The sequence below is a fragment of the Lepus europaeus genome, chromosome 17 (assembly GCF_033115175.1).
Source record: "Lepus europaeus isolate LE1 chromosome 17, mLepTim1.pri, whole genome shotgun sequence".
NCBI lineage: Eukaryota > Metazoa > Chordata > Mammalia > Lagomorpha > Leporidae > Lepus > Lepus europaeus.
The window spans coordinates 58,210,199-58,235,149 of NC_084843.1; the positions used below are offsets into that span (position 1 = coordinate 58,210,199).

The following is a 24,951-nucleotide window of genomic DNA, read 5'->3' on the forward strand; positions in this document are numbered from 1 at the left end:
ATTTAGGGAGTGAAACAGCAGATGGGAGATCTTCCTCTCTGCCTCTTACTTTCTGTGTAACTCTGCCTTTCAAATAAATAAATAAATTGCAAGTAATTTACAGACATGCTACTCCATTACCCCTAAATACCAGACAGTGTATTTCCTAAAAACATGAATATTAGTTATTAATATTATCAAAATTAGAATTAACATTGAATAATTATTACCTAATCCATAGAAATTTTTTCATATTTTGTCACTTGTTCTGTAAGAAAGTATCTTCTTAGTCTCCTTTAATCTGGAACAGTTCCTCAAAATAATTTTTATTTATTTATTTGAAAGGCAGAGCAACAGAGAGTAAAGGAGCAGTATAATTAATATAGAATGAACCCACAGTTTGGTGACCATGACGGAAGTATACACCACGTATCCGTTTCCAAAATCAAAGTCCTGTGATTCCGGCATCCCATGTGGACACTAGTTCGAGTCCCAGCTGCTCCATTTCCAATCTGTTAATGGCCTAGGAAAAGCAGCAGAAGATGGCTCAAGTTGTTTAGACCCCTAACACACACATGAGAGACTGAGATAAAGCTCCTGGCTCCTGGTTTCACTTGGCCCACCACTGGCTATTAAGACCATCTTGGAATGGAACCAGCACATGGAAGATCTCTCTCTCTCTCTCTCTCTCTCTCTGGCACTCTGCCTTTCAAGTGAATGAATAATTTTTTTAAATAGAGTGGCCCATGCTTTGGCTTAGTAGGTTAAGCCTCTGCTTGAGGCACTGGCATACCCTATGGGAGCCAGTTCAAGTCCCCTTTCTGATCCAGATCTCTGCTGTGGCCTGGGAAAGTAGTGGAAGATGGCCCAAGTTCTTGGGCCCTGCACCCGTGAGGAAGACCAGGGAGAAGCTCCTGGCTCCTAGCTTCAGATTAGGCCAGCTCCAGCCATTATGGCTGTTCAGAGAATGAACCAGCGGATGGAAGACCTCCCCTCTGCCTGTAACTCTACTGCTCAAATTAATAAAAATCTTAAAATAAAAAAAAGAAAGCAGCTTGGCTGCAGGTGATAGGGATCTGTCAGCATGAGCAAATCCCTGGCTGGTCTTGACCTTATTGCTTTCTTTTTTTTTTTTTTTAAGATTTATTTATTTTTTACTTGAGAGTCAGAGTTACACAGAGAGAGGAGAGTCAGAGAGAGAGAGAGGTCTTCCATCTGATGGTTCACTCCCCAGTTGGCTGCAACAGCTGGAACTGGTTCCAGCCGATCCGAAGCCAGGAGCTAGGAGCTTCTTCTGGGTCTCCCATGTGGGTGCAGAGGCCAAGGATTTGGGCCATCTTCTACTGCTTTCCCAGGCCATGTAGCAGAGAGCTGGATCGGAAGTGGTGCAGGCCGGACTAGAACCAGCGCCCATATGGGATGCTGGCGCTTCAGGCCAGGGCTTTAACCCGCTGTGCCACAGCGCCAGTCCCAGACCTTATTGCTTTCTTATGTACAACAAAAGATACCAATAACCCTGAGAGTCCATGGCTTGCAAAAGTTTCTTTTTGCTGCTTCTAGTTCCCTGCACCCCCAACATGTGCTTCCACCCTCGGCAAGTACTATCTTTTGTATCACGTCAACTTAGTTGGCATTTCCCGTAGTTTAAATAAATGGAATCCTGTAATAGGTACTTTTTCCTGAAAGAGTTATTCAGTTTTTGATTTTTATGTCATTGTTATTTTTGAAAAACGCAGGTCAGTTGTTTATTTTGTCTCTCAACTTGAATTTGTTTCCTTGGATAAGAATAGGTTTGGGAAGTAATTTCTGTGTGGGAATGCCATCATATAGGAGACAGCAGATGCCGGGTTTTATCATTTTGACCACTTAGTTAAGGTAGTGTCTTCCAGCTTTCTCCATTGTAATGTTAGCATTTTCCTTTTGTCCTTAGTAAGTACCTTGCAGGGTAGATTTTTTAACTGATTGCCAAGTGGCAATTCTATGTCTCCATCATTTCTTCTAACACTTTTTTTTTTTTTTAAGATTTATTTTATTTATTTGAAAGAGTTACAGAGAAAGGGAGAGAGAGAGAGAGAGAGAGAGAGATATCTTTGATCTGCAGATTCACAGGACTGGAGCTGAGCCGATCTGAAGCCAGGAGCCAGGAGCTTCTTCTGGGTCTTCCATGTTGGAGCAGGGGCCCAAGGACTTAGGCCCTCTTGCTTTCTCAGGCACATTATCAGGGATCTGGATCAGAAGTGGTGCACCCCTCCCCATCATTTCTCCAAAATGTATTAGTTGTTTTTTTTTTTTTTTTTTTGACAGGCAGAGTGGACAGTGAGAGAGAGAGACAGAGAAAAAGGTCTTCCTTGTGCCGTTGGTTCACCCTCCAATGGCCGCCATGGCCGGCGCACCGCACTGGTCTGAAGGCAGGAGCCAGGTGCTTCTCCTGGTCTCCCATGGGGTGCAGGGCCCAAGCACTTGGGCCAGCCTCCTCTGTACTCCCGGGCCATAGCAGAGAGCTGGACAGGAAGAGGGGCAGCCAGGACAGAATCCGGCGCCCCAACCGGGACTAGAACCCCGTATGCCGGCGCCGCAAGGCGGAGGATTAGCCTGTTAAGCCACGGCACTGGCCTCAAAATGTATTAGTATTAAACTCCTTTGTTTTATTTTGTATATTTGTTTTAGTATAAACCTTGGTTTTCTTATATTCAATAGATTATGATAATTTATCATCTGATTAAATTTGATTCTCACGTTGTTCCAGAAAGGGCCAGCACCCATTCTTTGAGGAATCCTTTATTTCCTGGCACAAGTTTTCTAGGCTTATATACTTTCTGTCCTGCATTGAACCTGAAGTCAGCTGTTTATCCAAGGACAGTTGGTCCCTTTTAGTGGAGAATTGTGCTTGGGAAACCACAGTCTTGGTGATAGGCGTGATCCTTGTTACTGGCATGTTAGTGTTGTGTTGTTTGAATTAGTTCTTTCTCTTTCTCTTCTACTTTCTCCTTCTCTTTTCTCCCTTTTCCCCTAAAGAGGTTACCTTTATTACTGACAAAGGTGATTCTGAAGAATGTCTGAAGTTGTTATACTAAACTCTGGAGCTACCTAGGCCAACCTATGCCACCGTGCATAGAGAGAAAGCAGAGAGCACAGGCTTTTCTGTGGGAAGTTGATTTTGGGAAAGCAAGGAATAGTTGTGTTAATCGGCTTCTTAATTCTATAGAAATTACCTGAAGTAATTAACATTGAGAAGAGTCAAAAGTTTACTTAGCTTTTCTAAAAAAGTTTTGGATGTTCAAGTCCAAAGTTGAATGCAACTGTTGGTTTGCCCTCTGTGAGCATGTTGGGTAGCCCTGCAGAGGGAGGACCACATAGGAGCCAGGAAGCAGAGAGATTGCTCTGCCCAGCTCAGGCTTTTTATAACCAACCTTTTCCCAAGAATCACCTTCCAAGGGCAAACCCCCAGAGACTGAAGGACCTCTCATCAGGCTTCCCTCCTAAACACCATAATTCAGTTTGTACTGCAGGTACCGTTGACTTAGGACATTGGAGTTTAAATCTCTGCCTGATGGGCTCCTGGATTCCAGTTGGCACAGCCCTGGCTGCTGCAGGCATTTGGAATGTGAATCAACCAATGGAACATCTTGTCACAGTCAAATAAAATGAAAATAAAAATTTGAAAACTCATGGGAAAATAAAATAAAAACAAAAACTTATCTAAGAAATAATGTTGGAGAATGGTGCTGTGGTGCAGTGGTTAAAGACATGGAAAGATTTTTTTATTTCAAAGGTAGCGTGAGAGAAGAAAAGACAGAGAGATCTTCTATCTGCTAGATGACTCTCCAGATGGCTACAATGGCAAGGCTAAACCAGCCTGAAACCAGGAGCCAGCAACTCCATCTGGGCTTCCCACATGGGTTGCAGAGGCCCAAGTACTTTGGCCATCATCCTTTGCCATTCTAGGTACATTAGCAGGGAGCTAGATCAGTGGCAGAGTGTCTGGGGCCCAAACTGTTACTCTGACATGGAACACCGGCATGGCAAGCTGCAGCTTAAACAGCTGTGTTGCATCACTGGCCCCAACATTTCTCTTGTGTCTTGTTTCTTTTGCTTATCTTTTTAGTTATTCATTGTCATTGCAGTATAGTATTCCTTTCTCTCTCTCTCTCTCTCTCTCTCTCTCTCTGTGTGTGTGTATAAAATCACAATGCATTTATCCATTTTACTACTGTTGAGCAGCCATATGATTATGAACATTATCATGCTTGTGTTGGTGAACATATGCATGCATTCTACTGGGTATATTCTAGGAGCAGAATTGTTGGGTCATGAAATAATGCACATGTCCTGCTTTTATAAACATTTCCAAGCAACCATGGTTGTTCTAATTAAGACTTCCTTCGGGAGTGTATAAGAGTTCTATTTACTTCATGTCCTTGCTGCTAACCCTGATATATATGATGTATTTTTAAAAATATTTATTTATTTATTTGAATGGCAGAGTTACAGAGAAAGAAGGAGAGACATACAGAGAGAGAGAGAGAGAGAGAGAGAGAGAGATCTTCCATCCACTGGTTCACTCTCCAAAAGGCCACAACAGCCAGGACTGAGACAGACTGAAACCAGGAGCCAGGTGCTTCTTCCAGGTCTCCCACATGGGTGGCAGGGGCCCAGGCATTTGGGCCATTCTCCACTGTTTTCCCAGGCATAGTATGGTTCATAAGTTCTCTGCTTTATGGCACATGTTTGTGTCTTGTTTAAGAAAATGTAGATTTTTACCAGTTCTAAAGTGATAAAGATGTTCTTTTGTTTTCTTCTAAAAAATTATTTTGAAATTAGTCTTCAAGTGCAATTGTCTTCTGCCAAGTTTGGTTAACTTACTGTTGTAAACATTCACAAACATAGATAAGGGGCTGGCGTTTGACTTAATGACTAACCCTTGGGTTGGGCTGCCATATCCACTTCTCCTGTAGGAGTGCCTGGTTTTGAATCCAAACTCCCAGTTCCAGCTTCTTGCTAATGCGCACCTTGGGGCTCAGGAGGTGATGGCTCAAGTTGCTGGTTCCCTGCCACCCACATGGGAGACCTGGCTGGAGTTCCTCACTCCCAGCTTCTTAGTAGACCAGCCCTGGATCTTGAAGGCAGAGGGGAGTAAGCCAGCAGATGGGAGATCTCTGTGTGTCTTTCTAGCTTTCAAAAGAAAAAAAAAAAAAAAAATACAGACAATTAACACCACAAACTTTACCATGCAAATAATCATCTAAGAATTTGCTTTCAGCCAGACAGTTTCTCATGTGTATAATAATTTGGTATTTTGAGGCATATGTGTTACTCTCGACCATGCTTCTGAGGGTAGGATCTAGAAGTCTATGTCTCTAAGCCAGATGATTTTGGTCTGGCAGTCTGCAATTAATTAAAAGTAATTGAAAGACTAGACAAGCAGTTTATGAGCTGATATAGCCAAAGTGGAATAACCTATCTTGCATTTCTTCTGGGTAATGTTAATTTTTCCCCCAAATATTAATGCATTTGGTTTAGTTTAATTAAAGAGCAGCATACTAGCTAACACCATAAAGTGAGCTGTGTTTATTATCATACTGTCATTTTAACTAATGTAGACTATACCTGGAAAAATAGTACTACCTTTCTAGGTTGTGTTTGCAAAGTTGTGCAGTTGTGCCATGTGATTCAGATAGAGCTGTCTTAGGGTGAGTCCTTCCGCATGATAACAGTCTATTTCCATGTGTGCCCTTCCAGGATTGGTTGACACACTCTCATTGTCACTCCTGGTGGGGGTGGGGGAGAATCTTGCCTCACTTAGCCCCTGCTTTTCTGAGTGTATTCATACAGCGGGTTCTCATTTTGGCATGTGTTGCACAGGACATATGGAATACATTTTTGCTACCAAATCCTTCAATTGAGGGCAGATGTTATATGAGCCTTTGAGGAATCTCTTTGTATTGTGGCTGAGACTTCAGTAGTTGCCTACCACACCACAGAACTGGACACAAGAATACAAACCTTTAGTGTCTATTGTACATGCATCTGTAAACTCCACCTGTGTCAGCAGAACTATGTGGATCTCGGTTGATTCTGACCTGTGGGTGCTAATTTCTGGAGTCTTGTCGCTGAGGTTCAGACCTTACCTTGCCATGTTGTGTGTGTCCTATCTGGGAGGAAAGGTGTGTGAATCTGGCCAGCATCTTCATCTGGAGTCGGCCCAGTTGAAGTTATACTGTTGTATGATGGTGAGCACCAGAGTAGGGTGCCCGTTTGTTTTTCCACAGAGCCTACGCTCAGATAGCTTTTGTCAGTTATCCTCTTTGTATTTTATTCCAAATTAGGGTTTCAAAAGTTGTTGGGAGTGGATGTTTGGCCTAGTGGTTAAGAGGCTTCTTGGGGCACATGCATCCCATGTGTGTGTATCTGGGTTTGAGTCCCTGCTCTGTTCCCTATTCCAGTGTCCTGCTAATTCTCAGGGACCCTAGGAGGTAGCAGATGATAGCCACCCACAAGGAGACCTTTATTGAGTTAGTTTCCTGTCCTCAGCCTGGCCCAGTCTCTGATATTGCAGGCCTGTTTGGAGTGAACCAGTGAATAAGAGATATTGCTCACTCTCCCTCCCTCTCAAGTTAACAGGGGAAAAAAAAAAAAAAAAGAAAGAAAAAAAAATCTTTTAAAGCAATAGTATCAAAGTTACAAAAGTTATTCTCCCAGGCCAGCCTGCAGTGCCAGCATCCCATGTGGGCACAAGTTCGAGACCTGGCTGCTCACTAAGAATCCAGCTCCCTGATGGCCCAAGTGATTGGGCGCCTGCACTCACGTGGGAGACCAGGAGGAAGCACCTGGCTACTGGCTTCGGATCGGTGCAGCATGCTGACCGTAGCGGCCATTTGGGGGTTGAACCAACGGAAGGAAGACCTGTGTCTCCCTCTCACTGTCTGTAACTCTGTCAAATAAATAAATAAAAAATCTTAAAAAAAAAAAAAAAAGAATCCAGCTCCCTGCAAATGTGTCTGGGATAGTAGTGGAAGATGGCCCGAGTGCTTGGGCCTCTGTACTCACTTGGGAGACCCAGAAGAAACGCCTGGCTCCTGGCTTTGACCTAGCCCAGCCCCAGCTGTTGTGGCCACTTGAGAAGAGAACCAGCATATGCAAGGTTTCTCTTTCTGTCACTCTCTGCCTTTTGAATAAATAAAATAAATCTTGAAAAAAAATTATTCTCCTTTTCATGTTGCCAGCCATTGAGGAACAATGATCAGTGTGTCACAAGAAAAAATGAAAGAATCCTTTTGTTGTTGTTTTGCTTTGAAGACGTATTTATTTATTTATTTGAAAGGCAGAATTACAGAGACAGGACAGAGAGAGAGATCTTCTATCCACTGGTTCACTCCCCCCATGGCCACAATAACCAGGGCTGGTCCAGGCCAAAGCCAGGAGTTTCTGGATCTCTCACATGGGTGCAGGGGCCCAGGAACATAGGCCATCTTCTGCTGCTTTTCCAGGCACATTAGCAGGGAGCTGGATCTAAAGTGGAGTAGCAGGGACTTCAACCTGGTGCTCATGGGATGCTGGCGCTTCAGGCTGTGGCTTAACTAAGCTGCTGCATTTTCTGGTATTATCATACTAAAATAATATACAACTAGCAAATGGATCAAACTAATCTAAGCAATTAAGGAATTACATTGATAATGAGACTCTGCTGAATTCTTGAGCATCTAGAAGGTGTTGACTGATTACCATCATCAGCTCTCATGTCTGCTGTGATTGCAACAAAAGAGAAATTTTGCTTTCTCTGATTTAATTATGGCCTATTAATACCACTTCACTGTCTTTAACGGAAAGCCTGGAGGGGCAGCTTTCTGGTTCACACCCCAAATGCCCTCAACAGCCATGGGATGTGCTGACTTGAAACCAGGAGCCAAGAGCTTGAGACTATCCTTTTTTTTTTTTTTTTTTTAAGATTTGTTTAGTTATTTGAAATGTACAGTTACAGAGAGAGAGAAAAAGAGAGAGTTCTGCTGGTTCACTCCCCAAATGGCCACAACAGCTGGAGCTAGGATGATCTGAAGCCAGGAGCCAGGAGCTTCTTCCAGGTCTCCCACACAAGTGCAGGGGCTCAAGGACTTGGGCCATCTTCTCCTTTCCCAGGCCATAGCAGAGAGCCGGATAAGAGGGTGAGCAGCCAGGACACAAAGGTGCCCATATGAGATGCCAGCACCACAGGTGGAAGCTTAGCCTACAAAGTCACAGTGCAGGCCCCACTTTTCATTTTAAAGTACAAAGATACTAGGATCATGGGGTATCTATAATAGGCATTCAAGTAGAAGGCTGAAGGAAAAGGTTTTCAGGAAGGTGCGGAGGATTTAGAAATATGTGTTAAAAGCTGCCTGCTTGTTTGAAATTGCTGCCCTAGGCTTTTGTGAGTTATATTAAGATGCTAGGTTTGGGAAACTGAAAGTTTTCATAAGAGGGAAAAGGGACACAAAAACTCGAAATCACGTATTTTCCTAACTGCAAGTGGTATTTTAAAGAAGAATTCTAAAACAAAACCTACCTCACCAAACTGTGGGACCTGTTTACATCTGAGAATTGGATTTTTTGAGGTATATATTAAATATTTTAAGTATATTAAGTATATTAAGTGATGTTTTGCTGAAAGTTTTCTGTGTAGTTTGGATTTTTACATATTGAGCCTGTGTTACTGTAAAAAATAATAAAACATGCTAAACCAAAATAATGTGATTTGTGTTGTAGAAAACTTAGAAGTAGGAAAATATAAGCCATAATTTTACCATTTAGAGGCAACCACCGTGGGTATATTGGCATATTTGCTTCCAGTATTTTTTCTGAGTTTAAAAAACAACAGTTGAAGTCAAATGAGGGTCTTTTTCACTCAGTATATCATCAGGCTTTTCTCTGGAGATTAGAAGTTTGTAAAATAATTTTTTTAATTTTAAAAGTTAGAGATCTTCTATCTGCTGGTTTACTCTGTATACCAGCAACAGCCAGGGGTGGGCCAGGCTGAAAGAAGAAGCCCAGAACTCAGACTGGGTCTCCCACAAGGCTGCCAGGGACACACCTACTTGAGCCATCACCTGCTGCCTCTCAGGGCACACATTGGTAGGAAGCTGAAACCAGGAGCAAAGCCGTGACTTACACTCAGGGATTTGTCCATGGGATGCAAAGGTCCCAAAGTGCTTTCCTAACCACTGTACAAAATGCCTGCCCAATATATTTTTAAGATTTATTTATTTATTTGAAAGGCAGTGACAGAGAGAGGGTCAAAGGGAGGCACTCTGATGGGATGTCGGTGTTGCAAGCAAGCCGTAGCTTACTTTTTCTGCCATAATGCCCAGCACTCGCCCCCATGATTTTTTTAAAAATGACTATATAATATTCCTTTAGGTGAATTGTTTTCTGTTGCTTCAGTTTATTTTCTTTCTTTTTTTTAAAGATGTATTTATTATTTGAAAAGCAGAAAGAGAGAGAGAGGGAGAGAGACATCTGCTTGTTCACTCTCCAAATAGCTGTAAAGGCTGGAGCTGGGCCAGGCCGAAGCCAGGAGCCAGGAGCTTCTCCCAGATCTCCCACATGGGTGCAGAGGCCCAAGTTCTTGGGCCATCTTCTGCTGCTTTCCCAAGCACACGAGCAGGAAGTTAGATGGGAAGTGTGGGGCGGAAACTCACACCAGCCTCCATAAGGGATACCGTGACCACAGGTTAAGCCTCTGTTGCAACACTGGCCCCTGATATGATCTGGTTTCCCATATGATAGTGAATTTTTTCTGCATAAATTTTGTTTTGCATTTAAGATTCTTTTCTTGCACTGGAACTATTTATTTTGTGTTTCAAGCTAAAAGTTTTAAAACCTTGATATTTTGCTGATGAGTTAATTCCTAAGGATTTCTAAATCTTTACCACTTTTGGAAACTTGAAGTTTGGGCACAATATTTTTTTTGAAAATGAGATCCATTTCTCTCCAAATGAGACACTGTAGTTTTTGTTATATTCCTTTCAGTAAGCACATCTGAAAGTCCTATCAAAGATGGTCATTGAGCCAGTTTTTCAGAGAAATCTAATTAGTGACTGGATACCAACCAGATCAGATTAGGAATTTGGTGTATTTTAGGTACCATGGAAAATCAGAATTTTAAAATTACTATTATTATATTAGCACTTTATTACTGCTAAACTTTCTTGCCGTACAAGAATTTCTAAGGCCAACTAGATCCTAGTGTAAATGATCCCAACACTGGTCATGCATAATATGTTTGGAAATCATAAAAGTACAACTTCTACATCAGAGCTTTTAAAAATTTTTTTGACTTGATTATTTAATTTCTTTATTGGAAAGGCAGCAAGGGGAAATAGAATTAGAGGCCGTCCATTCACTGGTTCACTCCCCAAATGCCTGCAACAGCCAGGGTGGGAAAGGCCAAAGCTAGGAGCTAGGAATTCAATCTGGGTCTCCTACATGGGTGGCAGGGACCCAAGTTCCCAAGTAATCACTGCTGGCTACCAGGGTGTGCATTAGGAGAAAGATGCAATCTGAAGCTGCAGCAGAGCTCAGGTTCAAACTCGGGCACTCTGGTATGTGATCCCAGCATCCCCAATGCTATTTCCCCAAATGCCTGCAAAGGCCAGCTCTGCGCCAGGCTTGAGCCAGGAGCTTTTTTTGGGTCTCCCATGTGGGTGGCAGGGACCCAAACACTTGAGCCATCTTCTGCAACTTTTCCCTGGCCATTGGCAAGGAGCTGGATTGGAAGTGGAGCATACAGGATATGAGTATGCCAATATGGAATATTGGCACCGTTGGTGGTGGCTTTACCCACTTTGCCACAATGCCAGCCCCCATAGTAGTATTGTAACTGCTGGGCCAAACACCCAGCCCATCTGAGGTTTTTTACCTGGTTGGGCTTCCGTGGTCTATGATCCCACCCACTCACATTTATATACAGCATACTGTTCTTATATGTGTTTGAGATGATCCGTAGCTTTTATTAGATTTTAGAGAAATGTAAGTTATGTGTCCCACTGCTCAAAAATAAAAACAAGTAAGAGAGTCATGCAGGGTCAGGGAGAAAATGCCACTTTTTTTTTTAAGGCTTTGAAAGAATGGAATTTATAACGGTTCCTTAGTGCAAGCAGTTGCACTACGGACTTGGATTCTCTCCATGGGCTCATCAGGGTGCGAATGGAGCTACTTCAGCAATGAGAGAGTGTTGCCTGTGAAGCAGGAATGTCACCAGGGCAGAGATGAGGATGCCATGGCTCTGGCGCGGGCACTGTGCCTGCTATACAGACTGCATCCTGGAAGAGATTTGCTCGTTCATTTCATTGCTCTCACCTGTCGGCCCTTTTGCCACTTGGTTCACGCTATTTACAGGAAAGTAACTGAAAGGCCTCGGAAGTAGCTGGTACGCACCCTTTCTCAGTATCTGCAAAAGCATTTTTCCTGCTGGAGGATTAAGATACACTATGAATGAATTGGCCTCACTGTTCCCATGTGATACACAATTATAGTTGTGGTTTCCAGCGAGACAACCATGCCACAGTTATTTTCTTGTCCTTGTATAATGAGAGGGTTTTGGTGTGTCTGCTGGGTTCTAGACATTTACACTCTACAGCTTATTTTCATATCGTATTTCATACGCAACACCAATTTGTGGTGAGTTTTCTGTTAAAGACCAAAAGTAGGATCAAGGCAGGAGGAAGTGGGTGAACAAGATGGTGAAGGCCATGGCTCATCCAAGCCGTGGAATTTTGGATGGAGCAGATAGAGGATAGATTTAGAAAAACGTGTGTGTGAGAGAATTTCTCCTACATTTGCAGGAGTCAGTGAATTCTTTATGAGTTACTACAGAATTACTGGGAGAGAAGTCTGCTGGCAACAGAGAAATAAAGTTGCTTTCTTGACTCACCTATCTCCATTTTCTACTGACCCTGTGCATGGTTCGAGTTTAGAACAGGCAGCATTCAACTTTTTCCCCTCTTTTAGGCATCAACAACCAGAGGACTGTGTCTTTATTACTAACTAGGCTCATGAAAATTTTAACAAAATTTAAACTTCTCAAAATACAGGAAGGTAGCAAAGGAAGGGGAGAGGAAGGAAGCTAGCACTTGTTGAGGACCAGTGTGGGTGAGAGATGGTGGTAAAGATTACATGTCTAGGGTGGGTGTTGGCCCCACCAGGCACGCCTGCATCCCAGCCCAGGGAGCCTGCTTCTAATCCTGGCTCCTCAGCTTCTGATCCAGCTTCCGGCCAATGCTCACTCTGGGAGGTCGCAGGTGGGTCCCTACCACCTCTCTGACAGATACAGATGGAGCTCCAAGCTCCTAGCTGCTTTTGCCTGCCCCAGCCCACCCATTGTGAGCATTTAGGGAATGAACCAGTCCATGGAAGATGTGTATCTCTCTGCTTCTTTGCTCTTAAAAGATAAGAAAATGAAAATTACTCAATAAAGGCCGGCACCATGCTCAATAGGCTAATCCTCCGCCTGCGGCACCGACACACCGGGTTCTAGTCCCGGTCGGGGCGCCGGATTCTGTCCCAGTTGCCCCTCTTCCAGGGAGTGCAGTGGAGGATGGCTCAAGTGCTTGGGCCCTGCACCCTCATGGGAGACCAGGAGAAGCACCTGGCTCCTGGCTTTGGATCAGCCAGCGCGGTGCGCCGGCCACAGCAGCCATTGGAGGGTGAACCAACGGCAAAGGAAGACCTTTCTCTCTGTCTCTCTCTCTCACTGTCCACTCTGCCTGTCAAAAAAAAATTTTTTCGGCAGGTGCCGCGGCTCTCACTAGGCTAATCCTCCGCCTTGTGGCGCCGGCACACCGGGTTCTAGTCCCGGTCGGGGCACCGATCCTGTCCCAGTTGCCCCTCTTCCAGGCCAGCTCTCTGCTGTGGCCAGGGAGTGCAGTGGAGGATGGCCCAAGTGCTTGGGCCCTGCACCCCATGGGAGACCAGGAGAAGCACCTGGCTCCTGGCTTCGGATCAGCGCAGTGCGCCGGCCGCAGTGCGCCAGCCGCGGCGGCCATTGGAGGGTGAACCAACGGCAAAAAGGAAGACCTTTCTCTCTCTGTCTCCCTCTACTGTCCACTCTGCCTGTAAAAAAAAAATTTTTTTTTTTTTATTTGAAAGGCAGAGTTAGAAAGAGGAGAGACAGAGAATCTTCCATCTTCTGGTTCATGCCCTAAATGGCTGCACAGATCGGGGCTGGGCCAGGCCAAAGCCAGGAGCCAGGAGCTTCATCATGGTTTCCCATATGGGTTCAGGGGCCCAAGAAGATGGGCCATCCTCAGCTGGAGTGGAGGCAGAGCAGCCAGGACTCTGATGCCCACAAGGGATGCTGGTGCTGCAAGTGGCAGCTTAATCCATTGTGCCACAGCGCCAGTCCCGTGTCTTTTTTTTTTTTTTTAAGATTTATTTTTATTTATTTGAAAGAATAACACAGAAAGAGGGCAACACAGAGATTTCCATCTGCTGATTTACTCCCCAAATGGACATAACAGCTGGGACTGGGCCTGGCCAGGCTGGGCCTCTAGCCTGGGGCTCAAGTTGTCTGGGTCTCCCATGTGGCTGCAGGGGCCCAATTACTTGAACCATCTTTTGCTGCTTTCCCAGACGCCTTAGCATGGAGCTGGATCTGAAGCAGAGTGACCATGACTTGAACTAGCACTCTGATATGGGATGTGGATATTGTAAATGACGGCTTAACCAACTGCGTCACAATGTCAGCCCCTGGATTCCCAATTTGTATGCTATGAAAGAGAAAAACGCATTTTGAAAAATCTGTTCAATTGTCCATGACTATCACCATTCTACTAGAATAAAGAACTAAATAATGAATCTTTTTTTACGGGATGTAATTCACATATCAGTTTTTAAATGTACTATTTAAGGTGGGTATTTGGTGCACTGGCCATGATCCTGCCTGAGATGCCTGCATCCCATATTGGAACCTGGGTTTGAGTCCTGGCTCCATTTCATTTCTACCTTGTTGCTAGTGTGCACCCTGGGAGGAACCAGGTGGTAGTACAAGCACAATTTATCAGTCTTTTTTGTTTTAAAGAGTTATGTATTTGAAAGGCAGAGTTACAGAAAGAGAGGGTAGGATACATATCAAGGGAGAGAGATCTCCCATCTGCTGGTTTACGTGCCTAAAGACTGCAATGGTTGGGACTGGGCCAGGCTGAAGCTAGGAGCCAGGAACTCCATCCAGGTTTCCCACAAGGGTGCAGGAGCCCAAATGCTTGGCCAATATTCTGCTGGTTTCCCAGATGCTTTAGCAGAGAGCTGGAATGGAAGTGGAGCTGCCAGGACTCGAACCAGTGCTCATATGGGATATCCATGTCATGGGCAGCAGCTTCACCCACTACTCCACAACATTAGCACCTGTCCTTCTTCTCTTTTGACTTAAAATATGTTCACCCTCCCTGGACCTGCTTCCCCTCTGAATCGTGGTCTGGCAATTCTTCACTGTCCTGGGATTTTTTCCACTCTCCTGTGCCTTCAAGCAGGTGATTGTCCATTTTGTCCAGCTTCTCTAATTGTCATCAGGGGGAGGGTCATTCCACATGATCAATTTCATCATTACTAGAAGTGAAAGTTCGATATTCTTTTTAAATTCATAAATGTAAGATGATGCCAGCATGGTAGAATAAACGTGGAGTTAGCATGTCCCAATTCTGCCAGGACTCTTTTTAATATTAGATTTATCAAGGAGAGCTTTTGGTATCCTGAAATAATGTCCGGTACCTATGATACACGAGTTTTCATTGCTCATTCCATGTTCACTTGCACATCGTTTCCTTTGTTAGTGACAGCCCTGGTTCTCTGTGGCTGCAATTGCCCTGACTAGAAGTCTGGCCCAGTCACGTTAGTAGCATCATTGGGATTTGGAGCCCAACAAGGACATGCTGATCTTGTATAATATTTTAAGTTAGGCCAGGAGGAAATATAAATTTTCAAAACATTTCAAGCCATTTTCTTTTGGTGAGCAATCAAGAGAATTGTCAGGTATAGTCACCCTTCATCCCACACCAAAAACATTAATTCCTACTCTAAAATGCAGCCTAATCCTATAAAAATTATGGGTATAGGGGCCAGGGCTGTGACATAGCGGGTAGGGCTGCTGCCTGCGGTGCCAGCATCCCATATGGGCACAGGTTCGAGTCCTGACTGCTTCCCTTCCATCCAGCTCTCTGCTATGGCCTAGGAAGGCAGTGGAGGATGGCCCAAGTCCTTGGGCCCCTGCAACCATGTGGGAGACCAGGAGGAGCTCCTGGCTCCTGGCTTCGGATTGGCACAGCTCCGGCCATTGCGGCCGTCTGGGGAGTGAACCAGCAGATGGAAGACCTCTCGCTCTATGCCTCTCTTTTTCTCTCTATGTAACTGACTTTCCAATAAAATAAATGATTCTTTTATTAAAAAATGTATGGGTATGTATTTTAAATCAGACATGAAATCAGTGAATTCCATTTGCTCTTCTTTTTCAATGACATGCTTGAAAGAATTGATGTTCTGGATAAACAAAAAACAGTTCATGGTTTATACATAGTGAGAACTATTTATTTATTTTACAGGTTTATTTATTTGAAAGGCAGATTACAGAGAGGCAGAGAGAGAGAGATCTTCCATCCACTGGTTCACTCCACAGATGGCCTCAAAGCCAAGAGCCAAGCTAATCCAAAGCCAGGATCCAGGAGCTTCTTCCTGGTCTCCCACTCGGGGGCAGGGCCCCAAGCACTTGGACCATCTTCTACTGCTTTCCCTGGCTATAACAGAGAGCTGAATTGGAAATGGAGCAGCCAGGACTTGAACCAGCACCCAAATGGAATGCCAGTACTGTAGACAGCTGCTTTACTTGCCATGCCACAATGCTGGCCCCTATTTATTTTATTTTAAACATCAAGAATTAACACTCTGGAGTGGGCACTGAGCCTTGTGGTTAAGACGCCCTTGTCACATGTCAGAGTGCCTCAGTTTGATTTCAAGCCCTGGCTCGACTTCCTGATTGTGACTGACTACCAGCACAGACCCTGGAGGCAATGGTGATGGCTCAAATAACTGGATTCCTTCCACCCTTCTGAGAGACTGGCACTGAGTTCCTGACTCCCTGCTCTGGCTTCAGCCCAGCCCTGGCTATTGTGAGCATTTGGGGCATGAACTGGTAGATGGGGCCTCTCTCTGTCTCCATATTCCATATAAATGTACAATATTTTAAAAACAGAATTAGTAGGCTCATTGAATAAGCATCTGAAAGTTAGCTAAAAATCAAACATTTTGGGGGAAATGATCACATTTTCTTCATTGTCATTAAGACTGAGTATCTATGGAAACATCAGCATAATTGTCTGTGCTGTAATGTTCCAGATAAGGATAGGCCATGTTTTTTTCATTTAACTCTGTAGAGTGGGACAGGCATCTGGTACAGTGGTTAAAATGCTGTGGGACACCTGCCTCCCATATTGGAACGCCTAAGTTCACATCTTGGCCCCGCTTCTGATTCCAGCTTCCTGATAATGGGCACTCTGGGAGCCAGCAGATGCTGGCTCAAGTGCTTGGAACCCTGGTTCCCCATCTGGGAGACCCAAATTGAGTTCCCAGCTCCTGGCTTTAGCTTGGCCCAGCCCTGGCTACTTGAGGCACTGAAACAGCAATTGGAAGGTCCTTTGGTGTTTGTTTCTCATGCCTGCTCACTCTCTCTCTCAGCTTTCAAATGAAGCAAAAATAAATAAAGACAAAATTGTTAATGATGTAAATCCGAAGAGTACCATCATTAGAAGCCTGAGCACTATCCCTGCGGATTTTTGGAGGGGATTGTCTTTTTGTTTTGTTTTTGTTTTAATTTAAATAACAAGAAGTGATGTGCTGTTTAAGTGTTTGAATATCAGGAAAACGCAATGGACTTTTGAAAAAACTTTAATTCTAGGGATTCTATTATAAATAGTTTGTGTTCAATGGATGCCTTGTTTTGTGGTTCCCTCCAGGGTGGGGGGTGGTGTAATTCTCTGCTTGAGTTAAGCTTCATGGAAAAGAGTTATTAAGTAGATCTCACAGGCATTAAACCGTTTCTCAATCATAGTTGACGCCCTATGTTCTATTTCTGGAACGAGCAAGGGGCCAGTCTCTATCCCTTCAATGGCAGAAGCATCTGCAGAGTTTGGGGTTTTCCAGCTGAGGGACTCACCCCCTTTTAGGCTAACAAACCTTGCTTCTCTGTAGATGTTGTGAGATTCTAGTAAATGAATTCAAAAGCTAAGCTTAACCTTTTGTGAATAGCTGATCTTATCTGAACAAGACTGTCTTACATATACCCACTCTCTCATTAATTGTACCAGGGTATTTCCTAGCTTAAAATCAATGATTTCCATTTTACAACAAAATGATCACCTGTTCTCCCTTGAAAAGTGAGTTTGTATTGGTCAGTCTATAAGAGGAGGGCCATTGTTGGCTTTTCAAAGGGACAATTATGCAAAATTGAAAGATGGATTAACAACCACCAGCAAAACCCCACCTACAGTGCTGGCATCCCATATGGGCACTGGTTCAAGTCCCGGCTGCTCCACTTCCTATTGAGCTCTCTGCTATGGCCTGGGAAGGCAGTAGAAGATGGCCCAAGTCCTTGTGGCCAATTGGAGAGTGAACCATTGAATGGAAGACACCCCCCCCCCCGCCCCGCCTCTCCTCTCTCTGTGTAATTCTGACTTTCAAGTAAATAAATGTTAAAAACAAACAAACAAAAAATAATAGCATTCAAAGTAGAATGGCAGAGGTCTAAAAGCTGGTGACATTTCTTTATGCATGCACAATGACTCCTGGTAGTTTATCTGTTTATATGATTATCTCCCAACGTCCCTTCATCATAGCAGAGTAGATCTTTCATTTTTAAAAAAGATTTATGGTCTCTCTCTCTCTCCCCTTCCCTTTCTTCTCTCCCTCTCCCTCTCCTTCTCTTTCTCTCTCCCCCTCCCCCTCTGTCTTTCACCTCTTCATGAGAAAAAAATATGAAGTAAAAAAAAAAAAAATTATTTGTGAGAGTTACAGAGAGGGAGGTGGAGGACAGAGATACAGACACACACACACAGATCGATCTATCTTCCATTCTCTGGTTCACCGCCCAGACGGCTGAAACAACCAGGACTGGAACAGCAGCTGGAGCCAGGAGCTTCTTCCAGGTCTTACATGTGGGTGGCAGGGGCCCAAGTATTTGGGCTATCTTATGCTGCCTTTCCCAGGCCATTAGCAGGGAGCTGGATTAGAATTGGGTAACCGGGACTTGAACTGGCACTCACATGGGATGCTGCTGTCACAGATGGTCCCACCTGCCACGCCACAGAGCCAGCCCCAATGGAGTGTAACTTTCAGCAATCATAGTGCTCACCATGTCCTTGCCCATGTTGGGCCCTCTTCCTTGGGCACACATATTTCTTCCTTCCTTGGTATCACCATGCATTACCTACCAGTATTTAGTGGAAATGTCACTTCCTCCGGAAAGCTGCCTCCGTGTCCTCCAAAACTTCCTGGGCTCACCTCCACTTTGCATCAGTGAATGACCATTGACGTACTTACTCTCTCATGAGATGGTGGGATGGCAAGAGAGGTCTCCTCACTCACTCTCGTATGTCCAACGCCATGCCTGTGCAACAGAGAGGGCCAAAGTACATTAGGTGGGTTTTTTGTTTGTTTTTTGAGAGGCTTTGATCATTAACTGGCAGCTGTCTATGTGGCCCTCTGGCACAGTGGCTAAATCAAAATCTGGGGCACCTTCATTCCATATTGAAGTGCCTCATTCCAGTTCAAGCTACTTTGCTTCTGATCCAGCTTTTGGCTAATGTCCATTCTTGGAGGCAGCAGATGGTGATGGCTCAAGTACCTGGGTCCTTGCCACCTACTTGGGACACCTGCATGACAATGTTCTGGGCGCTTGCCAAAATCCCACATATGAATGGTCAGTTCAAGTCCTGCCTGTGCTCCCTGGTTCCAGCTTCCTGCTAATGCAGATCTTGGGAGGCAGCAGCGATGGTTCCAGCTTCCACGTGGCCCTGTGCAGGATGTCCCAGGCACTTGAGGAGTGAAACCAGCAAGTTGGAACTCTGACTGTTTCTGTTTTTCTCCTTCCCTCCCTGCCTCCCACTCAGTGCCTTTCAAATGTTTTAAAATGTTTTCTTTAAAATGTACTAATTCATTTTTTACAATGACATTCTCCATTAAAATCTTTTTTTTAAATTAATTTCACTTTGTTTGAGAGGCAGATACAGAGATATTCCATTTGCGGCTCCACCCTCCTAATGTCCACAACAGCCTGGGCTGGGCTAGGTTGAAGCTAGGAGCCTGGAACTCCATCCTGCACCTTCTTCCCTGCCCCAGGAGGCTAGCCAGGATATACTCCATCAGAGGGTTCCCTGACTCTAACACTGGCTGTTGCAACCATCTGGGGAGCAAACTAGCAAATATACTCTCTCTCCCTTCTCCCTCTCCCTCCCTCTCCCTCCCTCCCTCCCTCTCTCCCTCTCTCTCTCTTCTCTGAGTTTCAAATAAATTAATCTTTTTAAAATAATTCAAACAGATGGTTATAACCAATGGATATATGTATGTTCAGACAAGAATGGATCTTCATGTGTAGCACCAGTTTGATATTTAGAGTTAATGCTAGCTCTTGTCATTTTCATTAACCCTCAGTTCTAGCTGAGATGAGCTTTGGCTTTATTTATTAATTAATTTTACAGAGCAATGCACACAGACCTTTGCTTCTGCAGTGTTATGTGTCTCCGTGAGGATGCCATGCAGTGACAATCCCTATCCATGGGGCCATACTTGTAACTCCCCAAGGCTGGTTGTAATTCATTGATGCAATATATGGGGCACATGACTAATGCATTGATTTAAATGTAAAATTGTATCATGGACCTCTAGTAAATGTTAAGTAATCAACCTGGAAAAAAAATGTTGATTTTTTTTTTTTGAAACATATTCATGTGTTTAGAGGGAGGGGCATATGTTATTCAAATGCAAGGGTTATTCTGTGTGCATGGGTGACAGGAAAGTGCAGCTGCTGTGGAGAAGAGTTTGGTGGTTCCTCGGAAAATTAAACATAAGACTTCACACGTGATCTACTGATTCCATTCCTAGGTCTATGCATACTCAAAAGAATTGCAGACACTAACTCAAGTGACTGCTTGAATGCAATATTCTTAGGAGTATTATTCCCAATAGCCAACAGGCAGAAGCACCCAGACTGTCAACAGAAAAATGGATAAACATAATGTGGTATATACATACAAAGGGACATGATTTGGCCATAAAAAGGAAAGACATTCTGACACATCCTACCACATAGCTGAGTCGTGCAAACATGCTAAGTGAAGTAAACCAGACACAAACGGATAAATACTGCAGGATACCACTTTTAAATGATGTACCTAGAGTAGTCAGATCCACAGACAGAAAGCAGAAGTTTCTTGCAGTTGAGGATAGGCGAATGAAAAATTATTGTTTGAATGATGACAGAGTATATGGGAAGCAGAGTGGAGATGGCCACACTACATGCTGAACGTACTCAATGATGTCACTGAATTGTACACTTAAAAATAGACATGGAATGTCGATATTTTATGAGAATAAAAAGAAATCGCTGAAAGAAAAGTTAGAATTGCTGTAAAGCTAAAAGGTTTTAGGTAGGCCGGCACTGTGGCTTAACAAGCTAATCCTCCGCCTTGCGGCACTGGCGCACCGGGTTCTAGTCCCGGTTGGGGCACCGGATTCTATCCCGGTTGCCCCTCTTCCAGGCCAGCTCTCTGCTGTGGCGCGGGAGTGCAGTGGAGGATGGCCCAAGTGTTTGGGCCCTGCACCCGCATGGGAGACCAGGAGAAGCACCTGGCTCCTGGCTTCGGATCAGCACGATGTGCCGGCCACGGCGGTCATTGGAGGGTGAACCAATGGCAAAAGGAAGACCTTTCTCTCTGTCTTTCTTTCTCTCTCTCAATATCCACTCTGCCTGTAAAAAAAAAAAAAAAAAAAAGGTAAAAAAAAAAAAAAAAGCTAAAAGGTTTTAGACCCATTTCCCACCTTGCCGTATTTGTGCAGGTGTTTCTGCTTGTTTCGGGGCTGCTTCATTCTGCACAGACAGCTCTCAGCCACGGCGTGGGCTTCATGGATATGGAGTTGTGCTGGTGCACGTGGTTACATCAGAATCCACTGGTTTTGCTACAAGTGTTTAAGGAAGAGCTGAGGACACCACACCCACTAAGGCTTTTTCCTTGATGTGAACTTGTTAAACACTTTGAGGGGTGGTGAGGGAGAGGGCGTTTAAAAGTAGGCAAACAAAACATGTTGGAGTCCCCATCCAGACAAGGAAAGGCATGCTTTCGTGGCAAACCGAAAACCTAGGAACCAAGGCTGATGAAATGCAGGCCTTCCGGCCCTCACTCTGTTCCCAATTTCTGGTTGTGGGAATCTGTTCTAAATCCAACTGCAAGTGGAAAACCCATCTTTGGCTGAGCAGCCAGGCAGTCCGTCCTGCCAATCCCCCAAATGTGTTGCTGAAATGTTTGCCCTGCAGGGCTGGAGCTGGGGCTGTCTTCCCAAGACTGGAGCGGCTGTCAAGGTGGCTACAATGGGATGGTGACCTGCCCCTGCCCTGTGTTTTAGCAGTGACCTTGAGTCCAGCCAGCTCCCGGCAGCTGCCCACTCCTCTGCTGGGCTGTTGTGACGCCAGGGGGCTAATGGGAGGGAAACTCTTCTGGTCCTGCCCTAGCAGTGTCTAGCAGGTGTCAGCCCCGGTGCCAGTTCTCCCCCCACCACTGAGCATGGGAGCCGTCCAGGTATGAGTGGGGAGGCGGTGGCTTGTTCCACCCCTTGCGGGGGTCTGGGTCCCTGGGCAGCAGTGACTCCGAGTGACCACCAGGCTGCTGTGCAGATGGCTCCACATGGAGACCTGCTTGGCAGCTCTACACAGAGGTGCTCCGGTGACAGTTGATGATCTTGGGAGAAAGAGGAGCCAAAGGTGTGCTTTTGTCCCAAAGGTACAAGCCCGAGTCCGCCTCCGGGTAGAACAGGGATTTCCTTGGGAAGTGAAGGTCACAGGGAATACCCAGAGAAATCCTGTCTCTTCCAGCTCTGAGAGTGGCAAGTGCATTTTGCAAACTCCTCCCCCTCCCCTTGTCCTCCTCCTGTCCTTTTTCCTTTTAAGTGGCTTCACGGTTATTTTTTAATCCGCCTTTGTCATTGGACATTTATTGACAGAAATCAAATTGCTGTGTTTCTGGGCAAAGCGCCTGCTGCAGAGAGGTGTGGTTCCCAGGAATGAGACACGCAGCCCAACAGCTGAGCCTACACTGTCCTCGCATAACCTCCCTGCCTTAAATATCGCCAATATTTAGCCTTGCCTTATAAAGTAAAAATGCACAATACCTTCCAGAGTTGCTGGAGCCCGAGTGCCCCCCGAGGCTCCCTTATGTCTCCTGTAGGTTGGAGGCAGAGCCATGCACCCCTCCCCAGCGCGGACCTGCCCTGGGAGCCGCCAAGAGGTTACTAATCAGGGAGACTGGGCCATCGATCCGATGGCGGCGACCTGGGGGATTTGTGTGCATTGTTTTTGCCGAAGCCTCCTGTGATTTCGGCGCGACCAGATCCTGTGCGGCGAACTCCATGTCGCAGCTTGTGGCTGCCTGTGTCCTGTGGTGAGAGCCGAGCCACACAGGAGATCCTTTGTCTAGGAAGGACTAGGCTGAGAAGATCACTTTGGAGTTGCTAAGCTCTGCATTGCCATTGGCTGCACTCTTTGTGGGGCTGTTTTTGCAAAAGGCATGCCCAGCACGTCTACAGTGCTGGCAGGCCAGGGCTGCCTTTAAACACCATGATAATAATACCAAAAAGCAGTTTGCAGGAGTGCTCTACTGTAGCCGCTTCCTCTGCAGAAGCAAGCAAGATGGCTACCTCGTGGGCTTCGCTGTGAAGAATGCAGAGGCTAATTAAGACAGACTTTCAGGGGAGAAAAGGGTATTTCCCTGCTTCATCTTTATGCAAGGTTTTTTTTCAGTGACTTTGAGAGTATACATTTTACATAAGCTCCTTAGGTGCTGCCTAGCAAACATGGTGATGATTTTAAATGGTATAAGTAGTTTTACAGAGACATAGCCAGAAATTTGGGGGGAGTGGGAGCTAATTTTTTTTTTTTTTTTGCTTAAATGGAGGTTCATTTTGCAATTTGATTTTTTTTTAGGTTATAAAAGAAAACAAGAGGCCCCAGAGGGAAAAGAAGCCCAAAGTTTTAAAGGTAATCAGCTGTTGATTAAATAATATTTGATTTTTTTCCATTTCATATAATATTTTTCTGTCACTTGGGTGAATTTGAAGTATAGTGGATGTGGATTCTCCCAGGTTTTCAATAGATAAATGAATTTTCACCCAACTAAAGTGTTTTCTCTCCTGTTTTTTTTTTTTTATGTGCTGCATAGTGTGCATATTAGCATCCTTTATTTTCAACTCCACACAAGTCTGCAGAAGGAAAAGTTTATATGCAAAGTATTTTGAATAAAATTCATTTTTCTTTGCAGCATCTGCATTTGTTGTGTTGCACCAGTGTGTAAACTTAAGCTCTTTAGGAGAATGGCACTATTTGAAGTTGACAGCTATGATCGATTGTGATTTTAATAGACCTTACATTAAATACTATTTGAAAATGTGTGATTTCTTTTTTCATCCAGAGATAAAGGGTCCTTAGAGATTTTAGTTCAACTTAAAATGTGGAAGTCATTGAAATCTTGCAGCCAAATTATGAATGCTTAATCCAAAATTCTCAGTGTAATCATTTTTTAATTTGGGCATCAGGAATATATAGGAATATGCATGTTTATTTTCTTTATTTTGCCTAGTGAATATTTAGTAGTAACCTAATTCAGTTATAAGCCAGTAATCTGTTGTTGTGAGCTGTGTACAGCATTTAGAAGGGTTAATTTAAAAGCATATGGCATCACTAAAAGTTCAAGGCTAGCTTTAGTCTAGCAAATAGGTGCTTGTGTGTTTAAAATTTGAAGTGGTGGATTGCTATTATAAACATTAGCAACCTTAGACAACCTTTTAATGCTAGAAGAAATGTGAAGCAATAAAATTAATGCTCTCTATATTGTATCCATTTAATTTTAAATATATTAACTTAATCACAGCTTTTCCTGGCAAAGAAAGTTTTAGCCCTCAAAAGGAGCAACATGTTGGCTGTCAATGTGGCAGAATTTTCTTGCATTTGTTTTCCCTGTCATAAAGCTTGAAAATGTTGACTTGAAGAACCAAGCCTTGCATTGCTTTCTCATTTGTCTGGCCACCTTGAGCTTCCATTTCCTGTGTGTACCCAGCATTGCTATATGCATGTTTCATCAACCAACAAGTATTTATTTAATCTTCACACATAGTCAGCTTTGTGCTAGGCACTGTGAAATGAATGAAATTGCTTGGCACAAACTTTCATTGAACCTGGACAAATAGAATAACGATCTTTTTTTTTTTTTTTTTTTTTTTTTTTTTAAGATTTATTTATTTTGAAAGAGTTAGAGAGAGAGGTCTTTCATCCACTGATTCACTCCCCAAATGTCCACAATGGCTGGAGTTGAGCCTATCTGAAGCCAGGAGCTTCTTCTACGTCTCCCACATGGGTGGCAGAGGCCCAGGGACTTGGGCCATCTTCTACTGCTATTCAGGCAGTACTTTCTCAGGCACATTAGCAGGGAGCTGGATCAGAAGTAGGGCAGCTGGAACTCAATGGGTGCCCATATGGGACACCAGCGGGTCGAGACTTTAACCCACTGAGCCTCAGTGCTGGCCCCCATTTTTTTTTTTCTTCAAGATTTTTTATTTTTTTAATGTGGGCATCAGAGAATGGTAAACCAAGCATCCACCCACTGGTTCATTCTCAACAGAAGCTGAGAACTCCGTCCAGTACCCCCTGTGTGGGTGGCAGGAACCGGTCACTTAAGCTGTCACCTGCTGCTTCCCGGG

At 44.3% G+C, this 24,951-nt stretch overlaps 1 protein-coding gene across 2 annotated transcripts in view; it reads left to right on the plus strand.

Moving 5' to 3' along the window:
• The window catches only part of TET1 (tet methylcytosine dioxygenase 1), a 102,781-nt gene that overhangs the window by 15,416 nt on the left and 62,414 nt on the right, over positions 1-24,951 (plus strand). For both annotated transcript variants that reach the window (XM_062214879.1, XM_062214880.1), the window contains exon 3: positions 23,183-23,236. In XM_062214879.1, the coding sequence (XP_062070863.1) occupies positions 23,183-23,236 (54 nt within the window). The remainder of the gene's footprint in view (positions 1-23,182; positions 23,237-24,951) is intronic.